At 38.7% G+C, this 18,903-nt stretch overlaps 1 protein-coding gene across 1 annotated transcript in view; it reads left to right on the top strand.

The window, feature by feature from the left end:
• The window catches only part of LGR4 (leucine rich repeat containing G protein-coupled receptor 4), an 82,968-nt gene extending 65,009 nt beyond the window's left edge, over positions 1-17,959 (top strand). The window contains exons 5-18 of the mRNA XM_075502032.1: positions 513-728; positions 1,389-1,460; positions 3,239-3,307; positions 3,893-3,964; positions 4,051-4,122; positions 4,823-4,891; positions 5,309-5,380; positions 6,999-7,064; positions 8,155-8,226; positions 9,200-9,271; positions 9,576-9,701; positions 11,086-11,207; positions 11,859-11,933; positions 14,971-17,959. Of these exons, the coding sequence (XP_075358147.1) occupies positions 513-728; positions 1,389-1,460; positions 3,239-3,307; positions 3,893-3,964; positions 4,051-4,122; positions 4,823-4,891; positions 5,309-5,380; positions 6,999-7,064; positions 8,155-8,226; positions 9,200-9,271; positions 9,576-9,701; positions 11,086-11,207; positions 11,859-11,933; positions 14,971-16,247 (2,452 nt within the window). The 3' untranslated portion in view covers positions 16,248-17,959. The remainder of the gene's footprint in view (positions 1-512; positions 729-1,388; positions 1,461-3,238; positions 3,308-3,892; positions 3,965-4,050; positions 4,123-4,822; positions 4,892-5,308; positions 5,381-6,998; positions 7,065-8,154; positions 8,227-9,199; positions 9,272-9,575; positions 9,702-11,085; positions 11,208-11,858; positions 11,934-14,970) is intronic.
• Positions 17,960-18,903: the final 944 nt, after the last annotated feature.

Raw genomic sequence — 18,903 nt, 5'->3', positions numbered from 1 at the left:
ATAATCCTGTTCTCTAAAGTAGTCGCTTAAGGTGTATAGTAGTACCACAAAACAAAGCATATAACAGTATACGATGCTATCGACAATGTAGCTACAGGGATAATTAGTTCAAATGAGTAAATGCCTCTGTAATCCTTGATACACAATCAAGCTACCATTTTAAAGACTTGTTCCAGTATTAGCAGCTGGGGGGTTTGTGGGGGAGACGTGTCTATAGAGTTACCAATTCAGTTTGTTAAGCTGATTATAAGCATATGAATATGTTAAAGTGTTTTATTCAAAATGTCTGAGAAGAAATTTTTATGAAGCTTTCTTTTGTGGGCTCTTCATTTGCCTTGAAAAGGTGTTCATGCATCATTCAGTAAACCTTCAAACTTTCTGATATTAAATTATTTCAGTACAATGTATTTAAGCTTAAAAAAATTATTCAGGAGTAATGGGACTTTAATCAACATTTTTACTTATCTGTAGTTTGTGAGTTTACTATGTGAATTCTTTCTGTTTTAATGTAGGCGTTTAGATGCTAACCATATTACTGCCATACCAGAAGACAGTTTTGAGGGTCTGGTGCAGTTGCGTCACCTTTGGTTGGATGACAACAGTTTGACAGAAGTTCCCATCTATCCGCTCAGCAATCTCCCCTCTCTGCAGGCATTAACGCTGGCTCTTAACAAAATAACACACATTCCTGACTACGCATTTACAAACCTTTCAAGTCTTGTTGTTCTGTGAGTATTTGTAACTGTATTTCATAGGTCACTTTGATTCTCTCCTTGGTTACAGTTTTGATTAAGCTAGGATGGCACTGAAAATGATATTTTGCTATGTTTTAGCTCAGTTGTCTAGTAACAGCCTATACCGCCAGCACGAGATGATATCATGTATACTTAGACAACCCGCTGAAGGTTTGCTAAAGACTATCTCCTAAACAGAAAGTCAAATGGGCTATGGATAGTGAGATTGCCGTATATTTTCCTGCCATCTCATTTTACTAATGAATATTTCAAACCAATGGTTGTCAGAGAAAGCCTTCAGAGATACTAAAAGAGGAAAATATTATCTGCCACAGATCTGTTTCTGTGTAGTCTTAAATATCTCCAAGGATGAATATGAAAAATTACTTTGATTTATATGTTTAAATCATATTTTTATCACACTTCTGGATAGTGAGTAAAGGTTTAAAATAGGTTGTCTTGACTGTGGGCAATCTATTCTGTTCCCATATGAAGATGAAATATTTCTGTTTAGAAGTGAAAGACATTCTTTTGCATAATCCACACCATGTAATGTTTTTCTAAACCATTTAACTGTCTTGATTTCATATAAATATCTGCTCGTTTGTTAACTTATATGAAATCATTCACTTTCATATTTGTTTTGTTTTTTAGACATCTTCATAATAATAAAATAAAAACTATAGGAAAACACTGCTTTGATGGATTAGACAACCTTGAAACCTTGTAAGTATCCTGCTTTAAGTAATTCATTGTTCAGTGTTTGTCCCATTCCCAGCTTAATCAAGGTTATTTTACTGGTATGGTGAAGATTTTGCAAATAAGACATGTGTGCACAGCATGACACATACCACCGACACAGGTCCACCTCAGGTTTTGGAACTGAAGACTAGTATCAGTGCAGTGCTCCACCAAAACTAATTAACTATGTTGAGAAGCAGGTAAATATTAGCCTGGGCAAAATGTCATGCTAGGTGATGTGTCTCTAATGTTCCTAGCCCTGATCTAGCTGGTGTGTCTTTGCATAGCACTCCACTGAGTCAGATGGATGTATCGGAAGCGTTTGGGTGGCCCTGTGGATGATAAGGGACAAATATTTGTTTCTCAGATTTACTGTAGGATTAAACACATTTAAGATACACTGCCAACACTGTTGTGTGACGATAAGAGGTTTCTCAGAGGGCCCCAGCGGGCTGTTTCTCTGCTGCTCCTCCATTACTGGATGGGCACTGCCTGCCAAGGAGGCTGTTGCTCACACGTCCCCGCAGCTCCTGAGCCGATCCTCTGCAGGCTGGTAGAAAACAGCCCAGCTCCTGGTTCCCAGCCTCTCATACAAGAGATTCACCCGAGTTCACTTCAAATACTGGCAGCTATTAAGGTGAGGGACTGGTTTATCTGAAACAGTGAGCCTATGTTCCTTTGGACAGAAACGGGATGGGGGTGGGAAGCATCACCTTCCCCTTGCCCCGTGTCTGTCGTCCCCACTGACAATTCATGCTCCCGCCCAGAACTGGGTGTCCCCAGGGCCAGCTCCTAGCTCCACAGTACCGCTTGACCTCCAGAGCACCTCCTTGGCGAGGAATGGCTTTCAGCCGCTTGGGTTACACTCCCCATTTCCCTTCAACTCGCTCAGTGAATGCGGTATTTCCTTCAGCAGTGCATTGTTATGCTTAGGAGAATGCTAAATAAATAAAACAAATGAAGGAGGGCAAGGGCACATTAAAGCCAGTGACAACCTCTGTTAACATGAGGAATTTGGATGAGTCCAGGGATGCTGCTTACTCCAACTATCTTGTCATTCTCTTAGAACCTCAATTAAGTAATAATTAGATGCTACGTAAATGTGCACAGCTGACGTAAGACTCTGAAAATGTTTTTCCCTCTCATAAGGAATCCCTTTTTGCAGAAAAAAGATTGTAGCCAGTCCTGACGTTACTGCTAGAGCGGTGATAGGTTAACTGAGATTTCCACAGATCTCTATCACTGATGTGTAGTGATTCAGTGTGATGAGATTTCCCTCTGCTTCCGTTCAATATTTACAATTGGTTTTGCTACAAGGTCTGCTATTACCTAATGGCTTATTTACTGTTTATTTTATAAAACCTGAAAGAAAAGTTTTCTTAGTAAGCTAATAAAGAGTAGTCATGTGTATCTACTTTTTTTTAAAACTTTGAAATCTTAGTTCATTTCCATGTCAATTCTGTTGAAGAAAAATCTGTGAGTTGTTGAAAAATGCTGAGCTTTGCTGTAAGGAGATATCACTTGACTTAATATGAATAATCCTCTGGATAATATTAAACATCTTACCTAAGTTATTAGCTGGTTATAAAGCATGTACAACATCAGAAGACTAGATCTAAGTTAAAAATCAAGTTAGTCTATGGTCTAGTTAAAGATGTTCTGAGAACTTTTTACTTTCATTAAATTGTGTTAAATAAAAAGTATTTTAACAGTTCATGATAACTATTAAGAATTTTATCATTTTCCTGCTTTGTTTCTTCTAGGGATTTAAATTATAATAACATGGTAGAGTTCCCTGAAGCCATAAAAGCACTCCCAAGTCTAAAGGAGTTGTGAGTATTACTTATTCTCCCTTTTTACCAGTTTTCTTTCTCCTTTCCGTAAATAAATAAATTCCCGGATTTAAGAACGCTTGTCTCATTATGCAGCAACCTAGATCAGATTACATTATGCTAAGTGATGCTATAATTAAAGGAAAATATAATCATCAGCTGGAGAGGGAACCTATTGGAAATGATTTTGGAGTTAATAAGCATGCAATTTATTCAGGAGAACCATTAGCATAGATCTTAATCATGAGCTGGTTTTGGCCTCCAATAGCAGAATTAAGTATTCACTGATCACACATGTTTTCCTTGTCCCCTCCTTAAGAGGGGAGGAAGAGGAGAGAAAGCACAGGATCACATTTTGGACAGAACAGTTTCTTTCTAATGAAATATTTTCAGTTTAGCTGATGTGCAGTAGACAGAAATCATGCCTTCAAAAGTTACTCCTACAGTTTGACTTACTCCAATTTAACTACAATCCTATTTTTGGCAGGATTGGGAATTGAGTAGGTGTGAAGAAAATGGCTATTGGTTGAATCTACTGGCAGTGTATTTTTAAATGTTGGTTTTCTTCTTTGCTAATATCTTTAGGGGATTTCACAGTAACTACATTTCCATAATTCCTGATGGTGCATTTGCAGGAAACCCCCTTCTAAGAACGATGTAAGTAATTTTCATGCATCTATTTTTAGTCTTTAGCAGACAGTGACTGTAAGAACAGCGATTGAAACATGTTTTTCATTTCCCAGACATTTGTATGATAATCCTTTGTCTTTTGTGGGGAACTCAGCATTTCAGAATCTGTCAGATCTGCATTCCCTGTAAGTATCATCTCAACGATATAGCACAGTAAATGGATATTAAATGTTGTAGCTAAGAACGCAAAATAACTACATTTTCTGACTGCCTCTTGCCTTATAGTTTTTTTGCGGTAAGCTTTTATAAACATTGTTATTGTTGGGAATATCCAGTTTCTTAAGAAGCTCTAATAAATATGTTCTACAACCTTTTTTTTTTTTTTTTTTTAAAAAAAAAAATCTTCATTGCCTTGCATAAGACGTATAACCTCAGGCCAAATGCTCGGGTTCTTACTTAAACAAACTGCAGTATGTCCTAGGTGGTTTTTGAACAGGGATGTACATTGTGAGAATGTTTTGCAGGTTAGTGCATGCATGCTCTCAAAAGATACCAGTTCTGGGGGTGACGAGAAAGCAAAATGGAGTGAGACTTCAAACTTTGAACTACAAACTACCTAAGAGTTTATGCCCTTTTCATACGTGTATTGATAAGACTCTTTCCAGCTTGATGAATTCCAGTTGTTTGCTAATGGAGGAGTACCGTATTAAGCAAATTACAAGTATAAGAAGCAGTGAAAAGACTATCTTCATGTGTAAAATTTTAACAAAAGCAGTAAGGATGTTAGAATGTCTGCTTAGTGAAAATACGCACCTCATAGCAGGATTGAATGTCACAATTCTTTGCATAATAGTTTACAGCTAATTTTTCTGGGGATTTTTTTAGGGTCATTCGGGGTGCCAGCATGGTGCAGTGGTTTCCTAATTTGACAGGAACTGTTAATCTGGAGAGTTTGTAAGTATCTTCTACAGAAATAATTTCCAAAAATTTCTTGGGTTTGCCTCTTGTGAAGCAATTGAAATATGATTAGTAGATCTGGAGAGCAACTAGATACATGTTCTCCTCTTGTCAATAAATCTAATCATAATAGCTCTCCTTACTGTGATACCTTGGTGCCTCTTAATTTTTTTTTTTTCAGTAGAGTAAGCTGACCACAGCCTATGAAAAGGCCATTGATACTAACCCCTTCTCACAGACCTGAAAAACAGAAAAGTTGGCCTCTTCCAAAAAAAAAACAAACCAAAAAATTTTGGTGGGTGAACCTAGCACCCCGATAGCTGAGGCACCATCCTTATTCTGCTCTTACATATGCTTGTTATGCCATCTACCATCAACAATGCAAACATTTATATATGGGTTTGTTTTTCACAGAACTCTAACAGGGACCAAGATAAACAGTATTCCTGTTAATTTATGCCAAGAGCAAAAGGTGCTACGAACCTTGTAAGTACACACATTGTGGTCCTATTTTCATCTGCATCAAAATGTTTTAAAAGAAAATTAAATCTAATTGAAAGCAAAAGTATTGCTTAGAATTGCTCATCCTAGTAGTTCTATCAAAGTTGGAAATCTGATTCTGGTTTTTTGTTTCTTCAAATCAAGACTCATGGCAGAGTTGAGGTAATGCCTCATACTCCTGAAACAGGGTCCGCTTTATAGGGATGCACTGTATTTCTTTCATATTTTATAAAAGATATGTAAAGTGGTGCTGCGGAACAGTCTTTGCATCTTCAAATTCACTCTGCCACCATTCATTCTTAACACAACAGTAATCATCTACATGCAGAGGTTAAGGAAGAGTTTAGTTATAGTGCTTTGACTTTTTGTGTTCGGGAACACAGGAGAGAGCATCAGGAACCAAGAGAAATGGAGATGAGGATTAGGAAGAGGATAGTAATAAAAAGGCAAGACAGAAAAAGCAGTAAGGATGTGTTAAAATAAATGCAAAAAAACCAAACTGGAAAATGAAATTGGGGGGGGGGGGGGGGGGAGACAGCACCACGTTTACAAAGGATACCTGCAGGAAAATTCGGAACAAAAGCAAGTGCTGAAAAACGGAGGAGAAAAATATGTTCTATTTTATAGAATAAAAACTAGGGAAAAAGAATGATGAGGTAGGATTTATTTTCAAATGGCATTTTATCTTTTGAACAGAAATTTGAAGATTGCTTGCAAGTTTCTAGTCTCTTTTTGCTGCATAGTTTCACAGGAAAATCTGAACTTTCCTAGCTCTGCTTGGGGAGGTACCAACACGCTAAATAAAAATTTGCACCAAATTCCTACGTTGCATACCACCTATCCAGTTTATTCTAAAAAAAGTGGATTATCAATAAACCTTTTCAGATTGCAACTCAGAATTCAGGGAATTTGTACAGTATGGTTTTGGGGTATGCGTATATCCAGATGCGGAGCTGAAAGCAGCGCCTATAGAATCAAAAATGTCGGTTGGGAGGGATCTCATGAGCTGTTGAAGCCACTACAAAGGCATGGCCTGTTTCTCCATTACTTTTCAATTACAGAACACTAGTTTCAGTTGCTAGTGTTTGCCAAATAGAGAGTTTGGGGATGATTTTTTTTTTTTTCCACGCTTCCTTGCTTTACATCACTGGTTGAGTATTTCAGGAAAGTAAAAAAAAAAAAAAAAAAATAAAATTGTTCACCGAATTCAGAGACAAAAAGGGGGAGAGATACAGAAATGTAGTTTTTAAAAGATTTACATGAATAGAGTGAATAAAAAGCAACGAATCAATATTTTACAGAGTTATATAGACAGCCTTATTTCTGCTATTTGCTGACTGTTGCAAGCTTGACACAGCAGTTATGTCTTCCTATGTTTTTGGGTGTATATAATCTGTATAATATGGGGCTAGTTAGGATGACTGTGGAGAGATCACACTTACGACTCCATTCAAGATTTTCTCTAAACTGCCCTTAGTTTTTCTGCAGAACGTTACTAACAGGAAGGCTTTTCTGCCGATCCATTTAATGTTTACAAGTGATGAGATGTTTCAAGTAGAAAAAAGTTGAACTAAGCATGTTTCTCCTATTTTCTGTTTTGAAGGGACTTGTCTTATAACAATATAAAGGACCTCCCAAGTTTTAAGGGCTGCCACTCCTTGGAAGAAATGTAAGTAGAAATACATATTGTTTATCTTTATTACCTCCTTAGTATGCTGAGTCCAAGTCTCTAGAAACTTTTTTGCTTCATGTTTGATGATAAGTTTCTAAGATTAAGGATAGAGAGAGATGATATGGTCATCTCATGTGAGGAGTGTGCTGGACAGAGAATTCAACCACTTGTGTTTTCCTCAATTAGCTAAGGTTTAATTGTTCCTGTGGCACAAAAAAGAATGAAGGACACCTTAATCCTGCATTTCATAGTAGTATTGCTGTACACATAAATGGAATGAGCATTTATGTGTCTTCCGTCCTGCCTCTTATCTCTTCCACTCTCTTCAGTTCCCTCCAACCCTCGAGCCTATGCTTGTGTAAAATGTTTTTACCTCTAGTCCTTGTAAGACACATTCAAAACCCATCTTTGCTTTTCCTTACTTCATTGCTTTAAAGCTTAAGCTTAATTTCCAGACCCTACACAATTTTTCTGCCTACATACGTTCCTACTTCTTCTACTCTACTGCTCTCAAGCTTCTTTCCCCTTAACCAGAGTGGGGCTCATAGACTTCTCATAGGCCTTTGCTGTTACACTTCTGACATCTTTGGGCTCATTGCACACATGGTTCATAGTAAAGGGGCTAGTGAACTGGAAGTACCATTTGCCCGTTAGCTCTTCTCAACATTTTCCTTTCATAAATCGACATTGTGAGAAGTGAAAGTGCACCCAGGGTAAGAATATGGCCTAAAGATTCCTTCAGAATTAAGTAGATTTGTTTTAAATCTCAGTGTGACTCTTCAAAGTTCACAAAGTGTTACTTTTAGCTTGGAAATAATTTGGTCTACACTTAACAATCTCTTCTAAATTAAATGAGTTGTGAATTGGGATTGGGCAGAGGCGCCATGAAAGAGCTTCATGGTTGTATTAACATGGCTAATGCGAAGTGCAGAGCAGATACTTAACAAGTTTGCCTACAAGGGGAAACGAGAAAAATCTTACCATTGGTAAGGCTAAATCTGTGTATCAGCAGGCATCGAGCTATCCTTGTGTCTGAAGTCAGCCCGGTTTGCCAATCAAGTTCTGTTTCTACTTCTTTACTTTGCAGTTCCTTACAGCATAATCAAATCCATGAAATCACAGAGGATACCTTTCAAGGACTGTCCTCCCTTCGTATCCTGTAAGTGCATACTGAGTAAACCAAAATAATGTTTTTGATTCCCACGTAAACTGATGTCAGGGTTTGGTGTTACAAATCTGGTTGATGGCAAAAGGCCAGCTATGCTGGATCCTAAGGTGAAGCAAACCACGTACAAGAGATACTAGCAGCAGCCAGTTTCAGCCCTGTTTTTTCTATTCTCCATTTTGTTTTTCTAGCCTATAAAGATATTTTTATATATATATACACACATATATATATGGGAGATAAAAAAAGGAGATTTTTTTTTTTGGTAGTCCACTATTTTGCATTACATAATTACTATATTATTCCATTATATAGTATTTATTGGAGAGATCCTATCTGTTTTCCTGAGGAGGAGCAGACCAGTAAACAAAATTATCCCCATCCCTTATGTCTAGCTATACGAAGATTATATAGGAACATTGAAATTAAAAAAAAAAAAAAAAGAAATCCACAAATCGACAGGTGTTTTAAAAGGAATGTCATAGTATAAGTCATGGTGGTCCAGCGGGAGCTGGATCTGGATCTGGATTTTGAAATCCAACAAAGCAGATGCCCTTCTGCTTGTTCTTTTGTTGTCTTCCCCCACCCCTGCCGATGTGCCCTGCTGCAGGTGCGGTTGTCACCGAAGGGATCGTCCTAGCACCTTCAGCCTGGGAATGGGTAGTGCCAGAGTCGGCTCTGCCTGGGGAGTGCAGGCTGAGCTGCTAGCAGAAGGAGAGGGAAGGGGGCAGGAATGGGAAATGGGTTCTGCTTTGGGGATGAGGTGAAGCAGGATACCGCTGCCTTACCCAGGGCTTTGGCGGCTACTGCACCTGGCTGACTGGGGAGAGAGGGGAAACGGGAGTGGTGTTTGGCTTTTCTGACAAAGGCATCATGTATTTGTCACCTGAGCTTTTTTCTCAGTACAGCGGCTGTTACAAAGTTTTGATGAAACTGCTAAAGTAATCTCATTTGACTTTCATTGCAGTGACCTCAGTAGAAATCGGATCCATCAAATCCACAAGGACGCTTTCACCACTGTTGGAGCTATTGTTAACCTGTAAGTAGGCTATTCGGTGCAGCAACCTCCTCTCTCTATCATTAAACTGCTGGGAGAGTAAATATTTTTAGCTTAAAATTGATATGTGCCCATCGTGTATTTCATCTCTGTTGTTCACAAAACCTCTCACTAGCTGCTCGTATGCAATGCACCCTGCTTTAAAGTGCCTGCTGCACTGGCAGGCATTTGCCAGACCACAGCCTTGGTGTGAGACTTTAAAAAGCCTTCCTACTTCAATGAAATGCATGCTATAGGATCTTCAAACTTACTTTGTTGTAACACTGTCTTAATATTCACATTGCAGAGACCTAAGTTTCAATGAACTTACTTCAGTTCCAACTGAAGGATTGAGTGGACTGAACCAGCTTAAACTTGCAGGCAATTCTGAGTTGAAAGAAGCTTTGGCAGCAAAGAATTTTGCAAAGCTCCGGTATGTTGGTAAATAACATTACAGAGTGCCTCACTTACTTTGAAAGTAACAAGCAATGTGACAATAAATTAGGTCAGTTTAGGTAATACTCATGACAAGTGATCCAGCCCTTTGCTGAGTCCTGTAGTGCCTTAATGCTGGCATATATGAAAGGGCACCTGACTATTCTGGTATAGAAGCCATTTGCAGACGATTTTCTTCGAACCTTTTATATTTTTCCTCTACCACTTTTCAGGTAGATACCATCTGACTGTGGAGTAGTGGTTTGGGTGGATTCCATTTGTTATTGAACTGAGCACATCTGTCTTTCCGAGTGTGGAAAACGGGAACAGACGTGCAGGTGTCCGATTCCATAATCACCACACTTCATATATATGCTGTTTATTCTTGGAGGCAAATGATAAGAGTAACAGTAATCGTTCAAACGGAAACCTGGTCCTGATTTCAGTGGGAGGTGGATCAGACTGATTAACTGCTTTGCGTTTTCAAAGATCTTTCTGCACATTAATATTTCAATCCTCAAGAAGCAGTTAGAAATTGTTTCCCGTACTGTCTGATGGAAAAAAATGGAAACGAAGATACTGTTAATTTGTCTAAGGCCAGCAAATGAATTCATGTCACTTATAGAATCAGGCCTCAGCAGATTGGTTTTTTGGTTTTGATCTATGTTTGAGAACTAATGCAACCTTTAGACTGATGTTCCTCCTAAATATTTACAAGAACAGCATTCAGGAGCAATACTGCAAATAGTTGATATTGTAGCCTTGAATCAGAAAAATTAGCTTCTGGTCTGCTATTATCTCATTGTTTACATGGACTTTTTAAAACTCTGTATGCAGCTGTACTTCTCTATTAGGATTAATAACATGTACCATTTCTGGTAAACACACAAAAAGACAATAGGGGAAAAAAAAACAAACCAACCCAAACTTATTTTGGGGCCACAAAATGAAGAGTGAGAAGGAGAGATATGTTTTTAACATTGTGGTCATCTGGGAATTAACTTTGTTACAAAACAATTACTCTTTTATTAACTGGCTTCGTTAGTTTTCAGTTTAAGTTGTACAGCAACGCCACAAACACTGATCAGAATTAGTTTTGTATACGGAGTAGAATGAGCAGTAAAGAGAGCTAAACATCACAGAATTCTTTGTACTCCTTGCAGCAGACAAAACTTGGATGCGTTACCTTGTTCTCTATCTCAGTGCAGAAGTTCATCAGAAATGGTTACAACTGATCCAATTTGAAATAGTTTTTTATTAGCGACCATGACAAAAAGAAGCTTTAGTTTTAGTACTGAAGTGTGCCACAAATATTTTTAGTAGACGGTAATCTTAACTCGAGTTACAATGGGTAACGCTCTGTTCTGCCTGTTGTGTTTCAGGTCACTCTCTGTACCATATGCTTACCAGTGCTGTGCATTTTGGGGTTGTGATTCTTATTTAAACTCGAATGCCGAGGATTCCAGTCACCAAGATCAAGGTGCCTTGGTGGATCGTGAGAAGGGTAAGTGTTTCATTGTACTAAACCGGCAGTATTATTTTGGGCCAGACTAGACCGAATAACAGTGTGTGGTGTCTTTGAATAAGGAAATTTTGAAAATGTAAATCTTTATAGGAATACAAAAGCTGTTTCTGAAAGTGCTTAGCAGTTGCTTACAGAGAGGCAGTGCCATGTTCTTTCTAGATGTGTGAAATGGATTTATCTGACAGTGTAAGATTTGCCTGTTTAAAAAAAAAAAAAATTTTTTTTTTTTTAAATTCTAAACTGCCAGTACTGTTTCTGTCGTTTTCTGCCGGAACAAAAATGTTTTATGAGTCTCAGTATTTCGACCTTCCTGTTCAGAGAGGGCTTGTCCTTCCCCTGTCTACTTCAAGGCCCATAGATCTTTCCCCAGTGATGAAGACGTTGCTGCTTTGTTATAAAGTATTGTGAGTAGCTGGGACAGGCAGTAGTAACTCAAACTGCTGCAGCGATTTCTGCATTGAGCGTTTGACTTTACGTGGCAAACCAGAAAGCTCCAGTTGTTAAAGGCTTGAACGTTGGTGAAGTGTTAGGCCTTTGATCTTTTGAAGGACTACTTCTGAGGCAGCTTCACTGCATTTCACTTTTTTTCTTCCTACAACTAACCTGTTTTTCATTTTTACTTGGATACAGCTGATGCAGATGGTCTCAGAAACGAGGAAAATGAGGAACTGGGACAGACTATTATTCACTGTACACCAGCAACAGGTAAATCTTATAATGTGCTTTAGCCACATTGTGAACTTCAGGCATGGTGTTATGCAAACATCTGTCTGCAGAATTACACGTTTCATTCCTCATAGTCATTCTGTACACAGAAGATTAAATTCTACAATGTTTGGGTGAAACTTCATTTGATGTCAGTGTTGTTCTGGATGAGCAATCACAAAGATTTGGCTTAGCTTTAGACACACGCTTCCCACATATTGGGAAGTAAGCATAAGAAGAACATAGAAGACTGTAATACTTTTATTTGGAGCTTGCTGTATTTAATGCACTGCCCCCTAATTCTGCGTTGCTCTTGCCGAAGAGATGTCTGTGGAGCAGACTGTATGAATGCTCATCTGTTTCAGTGAGAAGTCAACCTGTGCTTTAAAAGCTTAACTCCAACTGCTGTCATTGGCGGTTTTAACTAACCCTGATGTCTTTGCATGAGAGAGGATGAGGAACGCTCACGTGATCTGTTCCCCAGCCCTGCTATAGCCACATTAACTGACAGCAGAGTGCTGTTACAAGTAGCTGCAGCAGGCAGTAGCATCTTAAACTGCTACAGATATTTGTGCAATGAGTAGTCTTATTGGCATACCAGAACTACTCCAATTCAGGCTTGAACAGTCCAGGAGCGTTGAAAGTCTTTGATCTTGCAAACAAGTATTTTCATTCTAGGCAGCTTCATTGCTGCCCTTCTGCTTATCTTCCTTGTACTGCGAATTTCCCCACCCGGTTCCACTCAGCTCCGAAAGCGCTTGCTGTGGTGGTGCCTTCTACTTCCTTGCCTTTGCCACGGGCTCTCCAGCGGATTCGTTCTATACATCTTGTACCCTCCTGTTTGCATAAACAGGAACACATAAATGGGGGGAACAGAATGCTTCCAGTGAAGTTACTTCTGGATGAACAGGGGTTTTCCAAGTCTTCTTTCATTCTTGTCTCCTAAACTGGTATTTTACATCCATTATGAAAATCTGTTTGCTCTTCATCTTTTGGGCTAGCTTCAGCTTTAGTATATAGAATATCACAAGGATTTCTTGATCACAGCCAAAAAAAATTGTGGTCAGAAAGTCAAATATATTATTAATGTAACTGTACGTGATCTGAGAATTAATTTGACCAATGCTGCTTATTTGCTTTTGATCTCCTATTCACAGAATGAGAATTCAGATGGTGTGTTACATGGGTTAAATCTTTAAAGCCTTTAGCGCTGTCTTTTTGCCCACGCCAGAGATGCTGTAGCTCTAAAAGGAATGAAGAGCTTGTTTTACAAGTTCACAATTTGCCTTGTTTTTCACCAGTCCCTCCCATACTAACAACTTGTTTTCTATGCCATGCTGTCGTCTGGTCATAAGTAGGACACTCCACCCACCATGTAAGTTCTGAATCATTGCTCGTCTCGTAGATCCACTTTCCACTTTGCCTAATGGCAGGAATGGATTGCTGAACAGTGGCCCTCAAGTAGCATAGCTCTGAAAGCTACGAAACTCATCCTTCCGAGCATGAATTTCTCCCAGTGGGCTGGGAATAGTAGTGAGAGAGGAGGGTAACTTTTAACTCTAAGGAGAGTTGGACTTTGGGAGAAAGACAGGAAAGTGTGATGGGTTTTGTTGTTTGTCTAAAGATACCTCACTGTAAAGCTACTAGAAAACAGACTTCATATTTATTTTGGAAGCACAGCATTGACATTTTAAAATTTCCGAAGTAGGAGGTTGGTTTTATTTTTAAGTAGATTCAGCTTAGCAGGTATTGCTGCATCATGTGAATGTACCATAAAAATAATTATTCTGGAAAGGATGCCTTACTCAGGAATACTGGTAAGGTTTTAATTATTCTGGTAAGGATGTCTTACTCGGAATACCTGCGTATTCCTGAGTAAGTAAGTAAAAAAAGGGATTTTACTGCTGATTTTACTGGTCTGATAATCCAGTTAGCATCATTATTTCTTGCCCAGAAATGAAGCTTGCTTGTTTTAAACAAAAAGATTCTTTATTTGACTTGTCAATTTGGTAATTTCTGGAAGTTGCTTTAGGCCTTGGGAGATTTTTGCACTGACATTTAGTTGCGCTGCGCAGAGCTGGGAGTCACGGCGTGAATCCGGCTCAGAAGCTCCAGCCCGAGGTGGCAGGACAGTTTGGCATTTTTCTGCTCTGCCTTCAGCTCCTAGAGTGCCCGACTGCAGGGAGAGATCCCCAGCTATTGTGTTTCAGACAATTAGCAGCGCCTAATGGGGATGTAGGAGAGGTTAAACTCTTCTAATTGTTACTTAAAATCAGTAGGATTTCCCTATGGAATAAATAGCAATTAGAAGGATTAGAAGGGTAAGCAGTGGTAGTGACCTTTTTTCCTTGTCTCGCCTCATATTATTTTGCCTGTTGGACGTTTTTTATTATTTAAGCCTTTTTAAGTGGCAAAAGAAGAAGAAAAAAAATCATTTTCCCTATGTGACTTTCTAAGCTCACAGTGCCTTTCAGTGACGAGGGTGGGGGAGAGGGCTTGTGATGAATTCCTGTCCCTATTAAAGCTGATAAATTGAATTTGTCTGCTGTTTTACAGATGTTTCCTTGTGACCAAAAGTTACTCCGGAAGGCATGTTTGTGAATCATTTTTTGAGAGAACATGCTACTTCTAAAAAATCCTTTCCCCTTATAAGTTGGTTGTGGACATTTGCTTTTATTTTGTTACCAACTTTTTTATGAAGTATGAAATCTAAAGAAAATAAAAAGTATTTAGGTGGCAGTAATAAAAGCTGTTTTGAGTAGCCAAAGGGTAATTAAGTTTGTTTAGCTAGCTTGTTTATACAAAGTATTCTCAAGTGACCATTCATTGCAGTAATTATTATTTCAGGCATAATTAATTAGTAAATAGCTTCAGCAGAATAGTTTACTTTCAGCTGACCTATTTAGCAGTTCAGCTGTGTACTCTATTCATGAATTAATGAGGAGTGCTCTTGTAATACCTTTTGAAAATCTTGCTTATTAAGGCCAAATTTTTTTCCTAAATTGGTTGTCCTTCTGTCTTTTTTTTTTTCTTCTAGGTGCTTTTAAGCCTTGTGAATATTTATTGGGCAGCTGGATGATCCGACTTACTGTCTGGTTTATTTTTTTGGTTGCTTTGTTCTTCAACCTGCTTGTCATGTTAACAATATTTGCATCCTGTACTCCATTGCCATCTTCCAAACTGTTTATAGGCCTGATTTCTGTCTCTAACTTATTTATGGGAGTCTATACTGGTGTGTTAACTTTCTTGGATGCTGTCTCTTGGGGAAGATTTGCTGAATTTGGCATATGGTGGGAGACTGGCAGTGGTTGCAGAGTTGCTGGGTTTCTTGCAGTCTTTTCGTCAGAAAGTGCCATCTTTTTCCTGACGTTGGCAGCTGTTGAACGGAGCTTCTCTGCGAAGGAGATCATTAAAAAGGGGAAAAGCAATCGCCAAAAACAGTTTCAAATTGCGGCAGTTTTTGCTTTCCTGTGTGCTGTGGTAGCGGGATGCTTACCACTTTTTTATAAAGCGGAGTACTCGGCATCACCCCTTTGCTTGCCCTTCCCCACTGGAGAAACACCTTCCTTAGGCTTCACAGTAACTTTAGTGCTCCTCAATTCGTTAGCATTTTTGCTAATGGCTATTATCTACACTAAACTGTATTGCAACTTGGAAAAAGAGGACCTCTCCGAAAACTCGCAGTCCAGCATGATTAAGCATGTCGCTTGGCTAATCTTCACGAACTGCATCTTTTTCTGCCCTGTTGCGTTTTTCTCATTTGCACCGTTGATCACTGCGATTTCTATCAGCCCTGAAATCATGAAGTCTGTTACTTTGATATTTTTCCCATTACCTGCCTGCCTGAATCCAGTTCTGTACGTATTCTTCAACCCAAAGTTCAAGGAAGACTGGAAGTTGCTCAGGCGCCATATGACCAGGAAGAACGGAGCGGTAGCAATTGCCGTCAACGCTCAAGGGGGCTGCGTGACGCAGGATTTTTACTACGACTGTGGCGTGTACACCCATTTGCAGGGTAACATCGCCGTGTGTGAATGTTGCGAATCGCTCCTTTTATCCAAGCCCGTGCCCTGTAAACATTTAATAAAATCACACAGCTGCCCCACGCTGGCAGTGGTGCCTTGCCAAAGGCCGGATGGCTACTGGTCGGACTGCGGCACCCAGTCAGCCCACTCTGACTACGCGGACGAGGACGACTCCTTCGTGTCGGACAGCTCGGACCAAGTGCAGGCCTGCGGCCGTGCATGTTTCTACCAAAGCCGAGGATTCCCTTTGGTTCGTTATGCCTACAACATACCCAGAATTAAAGACTGAGAAGGCTTTTTGCCATCAGCTGTTCTAATAAAGAGGTATAATGCTTCGTAGACTGTTGCCTGTTTTGACCTTTCGAGCAGGAAGCACTTTTGTAATCATCGTTTAGTGTCATTTGTAAAGAAGGGAAGCGGGCAGTAACGTCTTGAGCCATACATTTAAAAATAATTAAACAAATAAATCAATTGCCCTGACTGTAAATAATTGGTAAACCAAATTTGTTACCCAATATTTTTACTCTTTCCACCCAACAGTGGTGTCTTTTATACAGTTTTTTACATGCTAACGGTGTGTTTCCACATTGTACTCCAGTTGTACTTTGCTTCTGCTGTTGGCAAGGTAAGTTCTGTTGATTTTTTTCTTTTTTTTTTTTCTGCCAAAGCACAATATAAAGGACAGCTGTTTAGTATTAAAGAAATTATTTTTAAATGTGACTTTTCTATAATTAAGCAAAAAACTCTCTTGCTAGCTTTGTGTAGTGTATTCAGCATTGAATCTCAGGATGAATTTTACTGCAGGGCCAAAAAAGGGATTAATTCTCCCATACATAACTGTGACAGCAATATAGGAATACCATGTTTGTTTTGTATTTCAAGCCAACATTCAATTTTAAAAACAGGTTTTGTTACAATAAAGCACTTGTAATCCACAATATCTGTAGACTATGAAAGAAGCATATTAACAGCTGTCAGGAATAAGAGGGTTGAACGCATTTTTCCAGTGATGATGCATTACTTCAGGTGAACCACAGCAACTTTCTTCAGTATTAAGCAGTCGGGTCACACTGTTGGAAGGAATATCGATGCATCGGGGGGTGTTAGCAGTGCTGTCGATGTATACAGCTCATGTCTTTGCAGAAAGACTGGCTAATACTCTGCAGCCTGTTGAATGTTACAGCACCCCAATAATCTCTACGAATAGACTGAGATTTTAGCAAATGGAGGGAAAACAAAGCAATTTTGCAATAAAAGAAAAGCATTTTTGCCAATTATTTTACTGAGAGTGAAGTACACTGTGCAAAGTCACTGATTTTCATGTAAATCAGTGCATTATTTTTAAACCATTCAAGTCCTGAGACCCAAATGATTTAAGTACAATCAGCGATCCATTTATCTATATTTAGTTTGAAATCCGATCGATATAAAGTTATGAATGCATGATTAAGTAATTATGTATATTTGTTGAACAATATGCTAAATCGAGAGCAAATCCACTGCCATCCCAGTTACTCTGGAGACATTCTCATTAAGATTTAAAGCTAGATTGCTGTTTTGAGAATTAAACTGTATATACTGTTCATACAATGAATTTTTATCTTTGTATTGTAAATTATTTGATAGAACACATGATGGGAAATGTGGCTTCAGTTCATTTTGTTAATTAAAGCTACCTCCTAAACAATAGTGGCTGCCAGTAGCAGAATGTTTAAAATGTGGTTTATATACTTTTTGCATTGTAAATAGACATGGTTGTATATTGTCACTGTAATAAAAACAGAATCCTTGTATATCAAAATCATGTAGTTTGTACAAAGTATGGGAGGATTATTTACTGTATGCTGTTAATTTTGTAAGCCAAAATATTCACATGTAAAAACAAGAGAGAAGAAAACCAACCCAGAGTTGTTAATTCTTATATTTACACTCATGAATATTACATCTGCAATTAGCATGGAATGTTACACTGAAAGCAAATAAAGGGTACATGAATATTGATTGTTATTTATCTCTGTTTTTCAAAAGTTAAGGCTGAAAATGGTGCACATGTGAAATTATTGAGCATAAATAACGTGTCATCTGCTCTCCATTACATGTGGTGAGAGTTTCGGGAAAGAATTGCCAGCGAAGTAAGGAAGTTGCCAATTTACAAGTGGATTTATGATCTCGGACTAATGCTGACTCTTGGCATGCAAAAGGTTAAAACCTTCAGAGAAGTCTCTTTTATTAAAGACGTTATTACATATTGTATTTGAGTTGAAATGTTTTTAGTATGGCTTGGAAAATCATACAAATGATTTCGGTTTTGATACTATTTCTATGCTGAGAGCTGTGGATTTTTTTTTAGCTGTAGTTTTGTCAGAGTCAGTCTTCCACACTCCCTCTGTTGGCCAGCCAGTCACAGGTAACGAGAATACTTCTAACAAGAATACTTTTCAAAAAGGACAATAAATGTCAGGTGCCATTTCGTATCGGTAGCAAAGGAAATCCAACTATCAATTTCAAACAATGTTCTTGAAATACGGATTTATTCTTCTGTTTTACAAATGTCTTCACTGAAATGCTATTAGAATGGTCAGATGCCATCCATTTGGAGTTATAGTATTTAATTTATACATCACTATGTTTTTGAAGTTACGCTAATGGTTAATTTTTAATGCAGTCAGCCCAGTGTCTTCCAACACATGCAGGTTTTATCTGCTGGTAGAGGTGAAAGAATACAGGCACTGGCTACTAAAATCAACCCGTCAAGAAGCAGTGCTGCAAAACTTGCTTGTCTCAAAATCACTGCGTGCCCACCTATGGACGATCACAGAAGGAGAACCCGGAGAAATCCAGCCACCAGGTACTTAATGCCTCCTTTGTCGTGTTTTTGCTGGACAAGCTGATCTCGGTAGCAGGGCATAATGTTCAGAAGTTCACAGCTGCAATAGGAAAGCCAT

Source organism: Mycteria americana, chromosome 5 (genome assembly GCF_035582795.1).
Source record: "Mycteria americana isolate JAX WOST 10 ecotype Jacksonville Zoo and Gardens chromosome 5, USCA_MyAme_1.0, whole genome shotgun sequence".
NCBI classification, from domain to species: domain Eukaryota; kingdom Metazoa; phylum Chordata; class Aves; order Ciconiiformes; family Ciconiidae; genus Mycteria; species Mycteria americana.
This window is presented reverse-complemented; position numbering and strand designations above follow the sequence as displayed.